This window comes from Erythrolamprus reginae, chromosome 2, assembly GCF_031021105.1.
Source record: "Erythrolamprus reginae isolate rEryReg1 chromosome 2, rEryReg1.hap1, whole genome shotgun sequence".
In the NCBI taxonomy this organism is placed as follows: Eukaryota; Metazoa; Chordata; class Lepidosauria; order Squamata; family Dipsadidae; genus Erythrolamprus; species Erythrolamprus reginae.
Window position 1 is genome coordinate 320675927 of NC_091951.1, and position 13427 is coordinate 320689353.

The 13427-nt window shown below is 35.7% G+C and overlaps 1 protein-coding gene across 1 annotated transcript in view; it reads right to left on the reverse strand.

Annotated features, from left to right (window-relative positions):
- IPO11 (importin 11) overlaps positions 1-13427 on the reverse strand; it is a 69162-nt gene that overhangs the window by 40426 nt on the left and 15309 nt on the right. Inside the window, 8 exon segments of the mRNA XM_070736907.1 lie at positions 845-971; positions 2893-2998; positions 4070-4117; positions 9770-9860; positions 10796-10839; positions 11084-11236; positions 11333-11525; positions 12387-12457. Coding sequence (XP_070593008.1) covers positions 845-971; positions 2893-2998; positions 4070-4117; positions 9770-9860; positions 10796-10839; positions 11084-11236; positions 11333-11525; positions 12387-12457 — 833 coding nt within the window.

Here is a 13427-nt window from a genome sequence, read left to right on the forward strand (position 1 = left end):
CAAACTTGGCAAGTTTAAGACTTGTGGACTTCAGCTCCCAGAATTCTCTAGCCAGCTATACTGACTGGAGAATTCTGGGAGTTGAAGTCTACAAGTCTTAAAATTGTTTAAGTTTGAAGACCTCTGGTTTAAAACAATTGAAACAAAAACACAGATGCCTATATATAGATGGAAGTAGAAAGCACAGCATGATTGTAATAGCTTAGCAGCTACAGCTGTTGATGATGATGCAGACAGTACATGTCTATCAACCACAATCAGTACTGGCACTCTGGCTATTAAGTGGACTAGTCATTAAATGAAATCGCAGCGGTGGTTTATCTTATGAGAACTTTCCTTTGCTTTGCAGATTTGCAAAAGTCATATATGTGAGGAATGGTTGCAAAGTTACTTTTTAAAATCATTGCTGCAACTATGAACACTCACTAAATGAAGTAGTCATTAAATGAAGATATGTATAGTTGTGAAAAAATAAGTAAGTATCAATGGTTTATCATTATTAAAACACTATATGAGGATAAAGGGGATATACATACTGTATATTTATCCCAGCAAACACTAACACAATACAAAAAGGAGACAATTGGATCAAGAGAACTCTCGATGACTCACTAAAAAGCCAAAACTACCAAAGAAGAGTGGCAGATAAGCCGCAGTGGACCTATCCTCTCACACTTCTATGGTTGCCCCCAAATGCACAAGCCTGACATATCCCTTTTCAAATTATGTCATTATCAAGGAACCTAACAAAATAATGTTGCAAAAAGCAAATATCAATAAACTGAACATGAAAGGCTAGACATAGGATAAAGAAAAGCTATTTGTAAAAAAACACTAGACATACCACTAAATCTTCATCTTGAAGCAAATTACAGATTGCTTCATACAACATAGGTCTCAAATCAGGCTTGAATTTTACAGCAATCCATTGACCAATTAGCCAGATCACTCGCCGCCGTATTGGTTTATACCTATAAATACAAAAATTATTTTTTTAAGTTATGGTTGCTAAACTTTGTTACTAAAAAGGTTAATATCAAAACATTTTCAGTACTTTTATTCTTCCTTCAATGTCTGAAAGCTTGCAGGTTTTTTAAAACAATATTTGAATCTGGGGTTAGCTAATTGCAAATATTTAATTTTCTATTAAAAATAAATAAAAATCAGTTGACAATCATTTAAAAGAAAAAAGATTACAATAAAATATTTTATATTGAATACATCCAAGGAATAAAGTTAGTTAACTTTTCTTTTTACAACTCTGTAATCCCTTTTATCAGAATGGACTCCGGGCAATTGACTGGAACTGAGCATTTACTGGCTGGATGCTCTTCTTGATACCTATGTGGAGTTCATAATGAGATATTTTCTCTTTTTGCCCTGATAGAGAAACTACTGTCTAGGATTAAACTCTCAATTAAGCTTCTAGGCCACTGCACCACTCAGTAAAATTATTGTATTTTTTGCTCAATAAGATGCCCCCCCCCCCCCCCCAAAAAAAAAAAGTAGATGGAAATTTCTATTCATCTTATGGAGCGGATATTGCAACTGGGATCTATCGGCAGGCTCGTTTTACAGTGATGAATCCTGCCTATCCCGTCTTTGTCATTCCCCAATCTCTTCTGTCTCTTTTCCGCAGTGTAGGAGTCAATAGGCAGAGCTGGCGTGAGAGGACACCTATGAGTGGTCCTCTCAGACTCCACCTCCTGTCCTCACTACACTGTGTTGTAGTAATACAAGATGCCAATTGTTTTGTATAGTTTGTATTCTATATTATAATATAGAATGCCTTAACATATAATGGCAACACTTAGCAACAATAATTGATCATACGGGGGGGGGGGGGGGAGAGAAATTTATTTATTTATTTATTTCTTACTTAGATTTGTATGCCGCCCCTCTCCGAAGACTCGGGGCGGCTATACACTGCTGTTCCATATTCACAGTCTTCTGAATATTTTTTTTTCTTGTTTTCCTCCTCTAAACCAAGGTGCATCTCATGGTCAGGTGTGTTTTATATTGTGAAAAATATGATAGCTATTTTAGGGATGTATCTTTTGCAATCTTTGTATCACCAATGCATTTGGAATCTACAGGAATTACAATTTGTAATATTTATTATTTCCAATGAATATCATTCTGTCTGGAAATAAACAATTTTTTCCAGATGTTGATTAATGATAATTCTCTGCAGGAAGACTATAGGTTTTGTGAAGAATGTCATTGCTTTTCTGAGAGTTTTTTTAAATTCAAAATGTATCTATGATGACTGGTTCCAATAATATTTGTTTCAAGAATGTACATTAAAGAAAAATGAAGTCTTCCTTCAAATTTTATTAAAAATACTAAACCAATTTGTTGTCTTTTTAAAAAAATATTCTCTGTCTAAGTTGCAGCCCTGTGATTTCTCACTGATTACCTATCATTTACTTCCCCTCCCTATGATCAATTATTGTTGCTAAGTGTTGCCAGTATATGTTAAGGCATTCTATATTATAATATAGAATACAAACTATACAAAACAATTGGCATCTTGTATTACCACAATGCAGAAAGTGTTAAAATCCAAAGTGCAGCCTATGCAAGGAACCACTGTAGCAATTCCTTATTTTCTAATTTTAACAAATTGTTAAAATTATTTGTGGAAGGAGTATGGAAAGAAGTAACAGTGGATTGACAAGTGCAATGCCAGCAATCGTGTCAGATTCCAAATTTAGAACAAGAGAAAAAAACAACAGAGATTGATAAAATTCAACATATGCATTATGTTATATTTGCCAATAATTTGTAGTACATACAATAGTTTAAATTGATTAAATGCAGAGAGAACAACTTTTCCAAACTGCATTTACACTGAATTTACGTGAACAAACAGCTAAAAAAGGCACATACCTATTATGAATAACTTGCAATTCGGCTAGTAGCAGGGTTTTAAACCACTGATCAAAATCCACACTATCAAAGAGTTCATATGCTGCTAGTCCAACTGCATTGTACACTGAACAAAGAAAAAATAAATGTGGGCATTTTTAAAAATAAACAAATAAATGCTATAATGTAATTTTAAATATCTTGATTCAACAAGGAATACAATTTATGAAACATATTAACTTATGTAAGATTATTAAAATGGTCATTTTGAGCTGTAACATAAAAGGAATACTGCTGGGCCACATCAAATATTTACTTAATCTATTATTTTGCACACAAAGAAAAAGATTATGGGATGCCTTTGGAAGTCCCATAGAATGATACAGGCAATCTTCTAAAGTTTCTATTTAAAAAGTTAACAACTAAGATCTTACTATAAACTGTTGGATTTATATATAATCCAACTCTATGTACAAAAAAAAGCTCCAGTATAAGTAGAACTATTATGATATTTCATAAAAAGATAAAAAGATAATCTAGCTCTTTCTAGAAAACTTATAATTTATTTATTTGCATATACATTTGTGGCTGTCTATCAGTCTAAAAATCAGTCACTGTACTGTTTGGTAATGCCTAATCATAATTCCTCTGATTTAAATGTAAATTCATTTGTCCTTTATACATAGCATTTATTAGAAAACCTCTTTAAATGCAAAACCGTGCATGTCCATGCCAGATATGCAACTTTGCTGCAGAGATTTCCATTTAATTTTTCCTTTTGCCTAATATGGGTGTTTCTCCTGGCCAATTTTTTATAGGTTGTATGGCAGCCTGGCTTTGGCATCAAATAATCTATTTCTGTGACCCTAAGACTTAAATGAATGAAGCAATTTGTTTCATATGACAGAACATTCAAAAACCTCAAAAATGTTCTGCTGGAAGCATCTAAAGAATATTTCCTATATCAAGAACAATTGGAAATGTTCTATATCACGTTCAGAATACATTTTAAATTCATTCCTGTGCAGAACCTAATTTTCAACACTCTATGTTAATTACATGCATTGTTTATTCTGATAATTGTTTTCAAAATTTCTGACAATGTTGTGCTGTCATTTATTAAAAGACACTAGAAACCAAGCAACATCCCATATGTCAAATCTAAGATTATTTTAAAAAAAATTTTTTTTTTAATTACCAGCATCTTTAATCAGAAGAGCATGAGTATCATCCATGTTGGTGGGGCCTGAAGAAATATATGTAACAGAAAAATGGTTAGAAATTCCTTTTATTTATTGACATATGAAGAAATAAATTGTTTTTACGTGAAAGTTATTTATAAATATGCATTTGTTTGTCAGTTATAATCCTATCTAAGATAGGAAGAAAATATAATGAAGGGAAAGCTTTACGGTACTTGAAAAGGGGATGATGTCAGTAGATGGTCTAATAGGGAGTTGTTTAAGAGGGATGGTTTGCATCCATCATACAGAGGTACCCAGGTGCTCGGTGAGGAATTCAGAGCTTTTTTGGACAGGCATTTAAACTAGGTAAAGGGGACAGAGATGTACCAGATGTGGAGGATTTCTGTCCCCGACCAATGAGGATACATCAGTTTCTGGAAGCTTATGAAAAGGGAGCTGAAAATAAAATAGATGTAGTTGTTGATGATAAGGGGCAAACTAATAATGAAAATAATGTTCTTCGGGTAATGTGCACGAATGCTCGAAGCTTGAGCAACAAGCTCTGTGAGTTAATGGCCATAATATCTAGAGATAATTTGGATCTGGTTGCCATAACTGAGACATGGTTTAAGGATTCTAATGAATGGGAAATATCCATACCAGGATATACACTGTATAGGAAGGATAGAATAGAGAGAAGGGGAGGTGGAGTAGCCATTTATGTTAAAGAAAGTCTAAAAACAATACTAATTCAAAATACATGTAAAGATCTGGAGACCCTCTGGATTTGCATGCAAAATAAAGACGGTTCTGTCATTAGAATTGGGGTGATCTATAGGCCTCCAGGGCAATCTGAGGAACATGACAACAAGATGGTGGATGAGATTACCCTAATGGCAGTAAAGGGAGATATTGTGGTTATGGGTGATTTCAACATGCCTGATGTTGACTGGAATATCCCCAGTGCCCTTACATGCAAAAGTAAGAATATAGTAGAGGCCTTTACAGGAGCAGCTATGGCACAGCTAGTTAAGACACCAACTAGAGGGGAGAATATTCTAGATTTAGTTTTTACAAATGGGAATCGGGTTTCAGAGGTCAAGGTGGGAGAAAATTTAGGTTGCAGCGACCATCTATGTTTGTGGTTTGATGTAAAAACTGATTGTGAGCAATCCTATACTGCAACCAAAGTATTGGATTTCAGAAAAACAAATTTTAATGCAATGGGGGAATATTTAAATAATGAATTAAAGGGGAGGGATAAAATGGCAGGAGCGAGCACCCAGTGGACTGTATTAAAAAAGGCCATCTTAAAAGCCACAAGACTTTATGTAAAGCAAGTAACTAAAGGTAAAAGGAAGAAGAAACCGCTATGGTTTAGCAATGATGTAAGGGCTATAGTCAATGAAAAAAAGGCTGCCTATAGGAGGTATAAAGAGTCTGGAAGTATAGCTGATAGAGAGGTGTATAAAATGAGACAGAAGGAGGCGAAACAGATAATATATGCTGCTAAAGCCTCAAAAGAGGAAGAAATAGCAAAATCTGTAAAGAAGGGGGATAAAACCTTCTTCAGATATATTAGTGATAGGAAGAAGAAAAACTGCAGCATCACAAAGCTTAGTACCGGGAATAATACATGCATTAATGGGAATAAGGAGATCGCTGACCATTTCAATAGCTACTTCTGTTCAGTTTTCTCAAAGGACACCTTACAAAATAATACTATAGAGGGATATAGCATTGCTTCCAGCTGTACGGATTCAGCTCCAGTGATCTTAGAAGCCGATGTCTTAGAAGAACTTGAAAGATTAAAGATAAATAAGGCAATGGGTCCAGATGGCATCCATCCCAGAGTTCTTAAAGAACTCAGATCTGTCATTGCTACCCCCCTGACTGATTTGTTTAACCAATCCCTGTTAACAGGAGATGTTCCTGAAGATTGGAGAATGGCCAGTGTTGTGCCTATCCACAAGAAGGGCAGTAGAGAAGAAGCTGGAAACTACAGGCCAGTTAGCTTGACATCAGTTGTAGTTAAAATGATGGAGACTCTACTCAAAAAGAGGATAAATCAGCATCTAAAAAACAATAACTTATTGGACCCAAATCAGCATGGCTTTACTGAAGGCAAATCGTGTCAGACTAATCTCATTGAGTTCTTTGACTATGTCACAAAGGTGTTGGATCAAGGTGGTGCCGTGGATATTGCCTATCTGGACTTCAGCAAAGCCTTTGATACGGTTCCACATAAAGAGCTGATAGATAAATTAGTGAAGATTGGACTTAATCCCTGGATAGTTCAGTGGATTTCAAGCTGGCTGAAGCATAGACAACAGAGAGTTATTGTTAATGGCGAGTATTCTGAGCAGAGACAGGTTACAAGCGGTGTGCCACAAGGGTCTGTTCTGGGTCCTATTCTTTTTAATATGTTTGTGAGTGACATAGGGGAAGGTTTGGTAGGGAAGGTTTGCCTATTTGCCGATGACTCTAAAGTGTGCAATAGGGTTGATATTCCTGGAGGGGTCTGTAATATGGTAAATGATTTAGCGTTACTAGATAAATGGTCAAAGCAATGGAAACTGCAGTTTAATGTTTCCAAATGTAAAATAATGCACTTGGGGAAAAGGAATCCTAAATCTGAGTATTGCATTGGCAGTTCTGTGTTAGCAAAAACTTCAGAAGAGAAGGATTTAGGGGTAGTGATTTCTGACAGTCTCAAAATGGGTGAGCAGTGTGGTCGGGCAGTAGGAAAGGCAAGTAGGATGCTTGGCTGCATAGCTAGAGGTATAACAAGCAGGAAGAGGGAGATTGTGATCCCCTTATATAGAGCGCTGGTGAGACCACATTTGGAGTACTGTGTTCAGTTCTGGAGACCTCACCTACAAAAAGATATTGACAAAATTGAACGGGTCCAAAGACGGGCTACAAGAATGGTGGAAGGTCTGAAGTATAAAACGTATCAGGAAAGACTTAATGAACTCAATCTGTATAGTCTGGAAGACAGAAGGAAAAGGGGGGACATGATCGAAACATTTAAATATGTTAAAGGGTTAAATAGGGTTCAGGAGGGAAGTGTTTTTAACAGGAAAGTGAACACAAGAACAAGGGGACACAATCTGAAGTTAGTTGGGGGAAAGATCAAAGGCAACATGAGAAAGTATTATTTTACTGAAAGAGTAGTAGATCCTTGGAACAAACTTCCAGCAGACGTGGTTGGTAAATCCACAGTAACAGAATTTAAACATGCCTGGGATAAACATATATCCATTGTAAGATAAAATACAGGAAATAGTAAAAGGGCAGACTAGATGGACCATGGGGTCTTTTTCTGCCGTCAGTCTTCTATGTTTCTATGTTTCTATGTATGTATGTATGTATGTATGTATGTATGTATGTATGTATTGATTGGATTTGTATGCTGCCCCTCTCTGGAGACTCGGGGCGGCTAACAGCAACAATAAAGCAGTGTACAATAGTAGTTTGATGTTAGAAATAATTAAAAGCCCATTAATATAAAAAAACCAAACATACATACATACATACCATGCATAGAATTGTAAAGGCCTAGGGGGAAGAGGGTCTCAATTCCCCCATGCCTGAGGGCAGAGGTGGGTTTTAAGCAGCTTACAAAAGGCAAGGAGGGCGGGGGAAATTCTAATCTCTGAGGGGAGTTGGTTCCAGAGGGCCGGGGCCGCCACAGAGAAGGCTCTTCCCCTGGGTCCCGGCAAGCGACATTCTTTAGTTGACGGGACCCGGAGAAGATCCACTCTGTGGGACCTAACTGGTTGCTGGGATTTGTGCAGCAGAAGGCAGTCCCTGAGTTATGCATGGTAACTGTTTTTCAGTATTATAATGCAATTATAATGCAACTGCATAATATCCTAGAACAGTGATGGCGAACCTTTTTTTGCTTGGGTGTCCACACCCATAATGCAATGCCTTCCCCTCCCACAGGCATGCACAACCCCCACTGCGCTCTCCCCCCCCCCCCCCCGCGCATGCATGCAGACCTGACTGAAGCCTCCAGAGCCCTTGGATGGTGAAAAACGGGCCGAACAGGCCTACTGGAACTTCGTTTCTGAACTTTCTATAGGCCCGCTGTACCGTTTTTCACCTGCCCCAGGCTTCAAGAGGTTTTCCCTCCTGAAGGCCAAAAATCAGCTGGCCAGCGTGAACATGTGTGCCGGAGCTGACATAGGCCAACGCCTCATGTGCCCTCAGATATGGTTCCACATGCCACCTGTGGCACCAATGCCATAGGTTTGCCATCATGGTCCTAGAACTTAAGAAGATGTGATTCTCATCACTTTCCTCAACCACTTATAAAAATTGGAACCTATAAATAACAGGTAGGAGTGAAGTTTTTATATATTTCAAGATCATCACTGAAAAACTAGAGCTAGTGAATAACTGGTTCTTTTTGGTGCGTGGTTATTAATTGGTAACAATTCAGGTGATCAGAAATGTAAGTATGTCAGCATTCTTCTATCTGGTATTACATCAAGATTAAATATTTGGCATACACTATTTTATGAACTGGAAAGCTAGGCTTAAATTGAAGCACTGCAGGTTAAGATAACCGTTGATTACAAATAAGCAATATGGAAGTCCGGCTAGTCAACAGGGAATGTTGATCTTAATCAACATTCAAAACCAAGGAACTCCAAATTGCACTCCAGTGCATCTTATAGTCCGAAAAATATGGTATATACCACTCCACAGTGCTTTACAGCCCTCTCTAAAGTGTATAGAATCGGCATATTTCATCCCAAAGTGAGAGAAATCAAGTTAAGTAAACTTTATTACAAAGTACAGGAAGTCCTCATTTAGCGACCACTTCTGCAGTGACAGTTTGAAATTATGATGGTGCTGGACATAGAGACTTACAACCAAACCTCATAGTTGCAGCTTTTACACCATCCCATAGTCAGGAAATCATAATTCAGACACTTGGAAACTGGCTCACAATTACAACGGTTGCAGTACCTCACAGTCACATGATCATTATTTGCAACCGTCACTGTTAGCTTTTAATAAGCAAAGTCAAGTCCTGCCAGCAGATCAGAAACAGTAATCATACGATACCATGCCTAACAGCCATGGCAACTGGAAATGCCTTTGTAAATCAACATGTTCACATGGCATTGTGCTTTACAACCGTTATTGCTTAGCAACAGAGTTGCTGGTCACAATTACTATTAAGTGAGGACTACTTGTAAATATGAATTTGGAATGGTTTCCATTTAATAAAAAAATTCTGCTTCGGTAAAAAAAACAATATTTCCCAGGAAAATCAAAGCAACAATATTACAGCTTTTAGCAGGTTGGAAACACAGATGAAGAGTTGCTGATCTGAGCTTATGTTGTTTCAACTACTGTATAATAAAAATCCCAACATACTATAAACTTAGACTTTAAGAGGTCTTTCAACCAGGCAGGACAACTGGGAATGAATAATCTTTAATAATTTATTCAACAAAAACAAAACAAATTTTCCATCTCAATTCTAATCCTATTCATAACATTTAACTACACCCAATGAATTTAATGTTAAAAGTTCATTTAATCTGCCAATAAATATCCTAGAATTATATTAGCTCCTATAGTTTTAGTAATCTTAATTAGAGTTCAACATGATCTGGTAAAATATTTACATTACTTAATGAAAATTATATAATCGAGTAGCGTATACTATTAAACATATTTTTAAAAAATACCTTGTAGGGAGTGAACCATTTCTAGAAGAACTGGAGTAAGCGTTTGATTATATTCATGAAAAATATCAATGAAAAGCACTTCTGTACATGGCTGAAAATGAATTAAAATGGTTTATTTTAGAAAGCAAAAAACATTATAGCAAATTAGCTTAGGTACTAAGAGACCTAACAAGGACATGAAGTGGTTAGATTAGTTCTATAACTTACAGACATTATAATTATGAATATTATGTAAAATATATATTATTGTTGCTTAGTGTGAAGCAATTTACTCCAAAAGTAATTTATAAACAAGGGTTCATTCAAATTAGAAACATTCGTGAAGAAGTGCCATACTATATAAAAAGTAAACCGCTCTGAGTAGAGCCGCTCCGAGTCTTCGGAGAGGGGCGGCATACAAATCTAATTAATAATAATAATAATAATAATAATAATAATAATAATAATAATAATAATAATAATAATATAAACAAACAACCCGCACACACACACACACACACACGCTTGACAGACATTGTACAGTCTTTGGATTACAGGCAATCCTAAACTTACAAATATAATTGAGCCTGAAATCATGGTGGTCAGAAAGTGGGGGTGATTAAGTGGGTAACCATGTGACTGCATCCAATTTTACAACTTTTTGAGGTGGTCATTAAGTGAGTTCTGCAATCATTACATGCATCTGTTATATCCACTGGGCATTTTTTGCTGGAAAGCAAAAGTAAACATTGGAAACTGGAAAAAAATGTAGTCATGTGATCGTAGGGTGCTGCAAATGGTCATAAAGCCAGTGACCAAGTTTCCAAAATGTGATTACCTGACCATGGGGGAGGGGATTTTGAACTTCAAAAATCACAGGTAGCTCTAGGGATGTCCCCTATAACTTCAGCAATTACTAAGTGATTGATTGTTATACACAAAGTCCACTCTCCTGATGTTATCTTTAACATGCAGTTAGAAAGTTTTCACTGGTTAATTTTCATATTTAAAAAAGGTTTTAATTTAAATTAAATGCCATGGACTCACCCGAATACTGTATTTCCAAGAATCACCTCCTGTTTCTTCAACAACTGTAACAAGGCAAAAATACATTAAAGTTTTATTTAAGTATTCAATATTTATCCTTAGGTGTCACATTTTCTTGAATACACATATAAAATTCATACTAACATCATTTTACATACAAAATACTTATGGAAATTATAATTATGTATCAATACACAGCGTTTGGTATTTATATTATTTTCAGGTACTTAGAAAACCAGAATGCTATTCACTGAAGTAAAATTAAATTGAAAGAATAAGTAATCTTACTAAAGCCTTCAGGGTCCTCTTCCCACATGGTTAGTTCTTCCTCAGTTAACAAGAAGTACTGAGTAACTAGCCGCCTGCATATCTCCATTAATGTTGGATAAGTAAAGAATGATGCCTTTATTTTATGAGCTTCAAGAGTTTCAGCCCTGCTATCTGCAGTAAAATAGTTCACAGGAAGAAAATATGTATTTTATCAATATATTGGAAAGGACTAAGCAATTATTAATACCACTGAAGTAAAAAAATTACCTTCTATATTTTTGGATGGCTTGTAAGCAGTATTTTTGACAATCATCTTAATCAGATTCATGCATTGGACAATGAAACGCTCAAAAACAACTCCTTCGCCAGCCTCTGTGAAAACTTGGCTTACAGAAAATTCCAATGATCTCTGAATTAGAGACGTGAATGAAAATGGATGTTGATCCAAGAAATCTAAAAGCTAAAAGTTGAAATGTGTACATGAGAATAATATTCCAAAAATGTTAAGATTAATATAATAATAATAAGAGGTCAAAGTAATACGGGTAACTTTCAGAATAACAAACAAATTTTAAAATACAGCAGGCATATTTGGCATTTAAAATTTAATTGTTTATTAACTTTTATCAGAATTATTAAATGAAATAATTCCAAAGCTTATACAAAGCAGCTTATACAAAGATTCACCATTTTAAATCAAGGATGGTTTTATATGTATTCTATTTCCAGATTATGAAGAAAATAATGTAAAAGCCTGAGTATTCTTTGTTGAGTGGCATATACAACTTTTAAATCAGGCAGCATGTGGGTTGCTGAATCTGCAGTTTCTCTTCCTTAATTGGTTTGGATGATAAGAAAAAGTAATTCCAAAGAAGTCTGGAGAAGCCCACATTGAAGGTTTGGACCAGAATTTATGAAATCCATAATGTAGATCTAAGTCTATCAGTATTGTTTGCACTTAGCCTCTCGGCAAATATCAGCACTCACACAGCTAAACAAGACAAGAAAGCAAGACTTTAGTAAGGTATTTCTAATATTAGTCTTGGGGTAAATACAGAATATGGGAACCTGCAAGGAAATTCACAAACTTTATTTATTATGAATTCATTGGAGACTTTAATTCTATGACTCTCCAATTATTTTCTCTTCAATGAAACTAAGTTACACTTATTTATGCAAACCACATTTTGTTAGACAGCATTTTCTACTTACACTAATTATTATTAATATAATAGCATAGTTGTTACATTAAACATTGCTAAAAATCTTAAGAATTTATTTAGCTAAAATTTGCAAAAGATTGGTAGCTATAGAAACTTACCACTTTAGTGAAAAGGATTATAATCTTTTCTAGCCGATCCCTACAGGCATTATCTGTTTCAATGTTTTTACCTGGTAAATAAAATTAATTTATAAGTACAAAAATATCAATCAATACCGATGACAAATGAATCAATATTTGCTAAAAGCTACTGCCAAAAAAATCCCATTTATCTATACTATACTATACCATACCATACCATACCATGCCATGCCATGCCATACCATAGCAAAATCCATAATTTAGGAATGAAGAAGCAGTAGAAAGTCCTGCTTAGGACTCTGGATGAGATGGATTATCTGGACCTCTTCCAGTGAGGTTTCAGGCCCAGATATGAAACAGAAACAGCACATTTGGATGACATGGTCACACTTTTGGATGATTTCTGATAGGATAACCAATTTGAAGTGTTGCTTATCATATTTAAAGTCCTTCATGGCATGGGACCAGGTTATCTGAGGAATTGTCTCACCCCAATCACAATGTCTCAGCCTATCAGGTCAATCACAGAGGGTATATTGAGGAATCCTTTCAGTTGAAGAGTTTTGACTGGAGGGATCCAGAAAGAAAGCCTTCTCTGTCATTGCACACTATACCCTCAGAGATGAGGTGGGACCCCTCCTTTCAGCCTTGCAAAAGTGTGCAAAAACTTGGCATTGCCAATTAGAATGTGGGTTGAAGAGTGGTAGGTGACCATGGGGGATGGTCAGTGACATGAGATCTCCTCTACCTTTAACTACTTTAATTTTAACTTTGTTCTTAACTGTTTTAACTTTGTTTTTATTAATGCTTTTATATTACTTTTTATGTTTTTATTATAACATGCCCACAATCACTGAGGAGAGATGGGCAATATGGAAATGTGATAAATACATAAATAAAATCAATAAATGATCTGCATTATTTAATTCAAGCTTAGGGCCAGACTATCTACGGGACCGTTTCCTGCCACATACTGTACATTCCAGAGATAATAAGATAATAATTATCAATAATAATTACCAATAAGATCACACAGGGTTGTCGTCCCCCGGGTTCCGT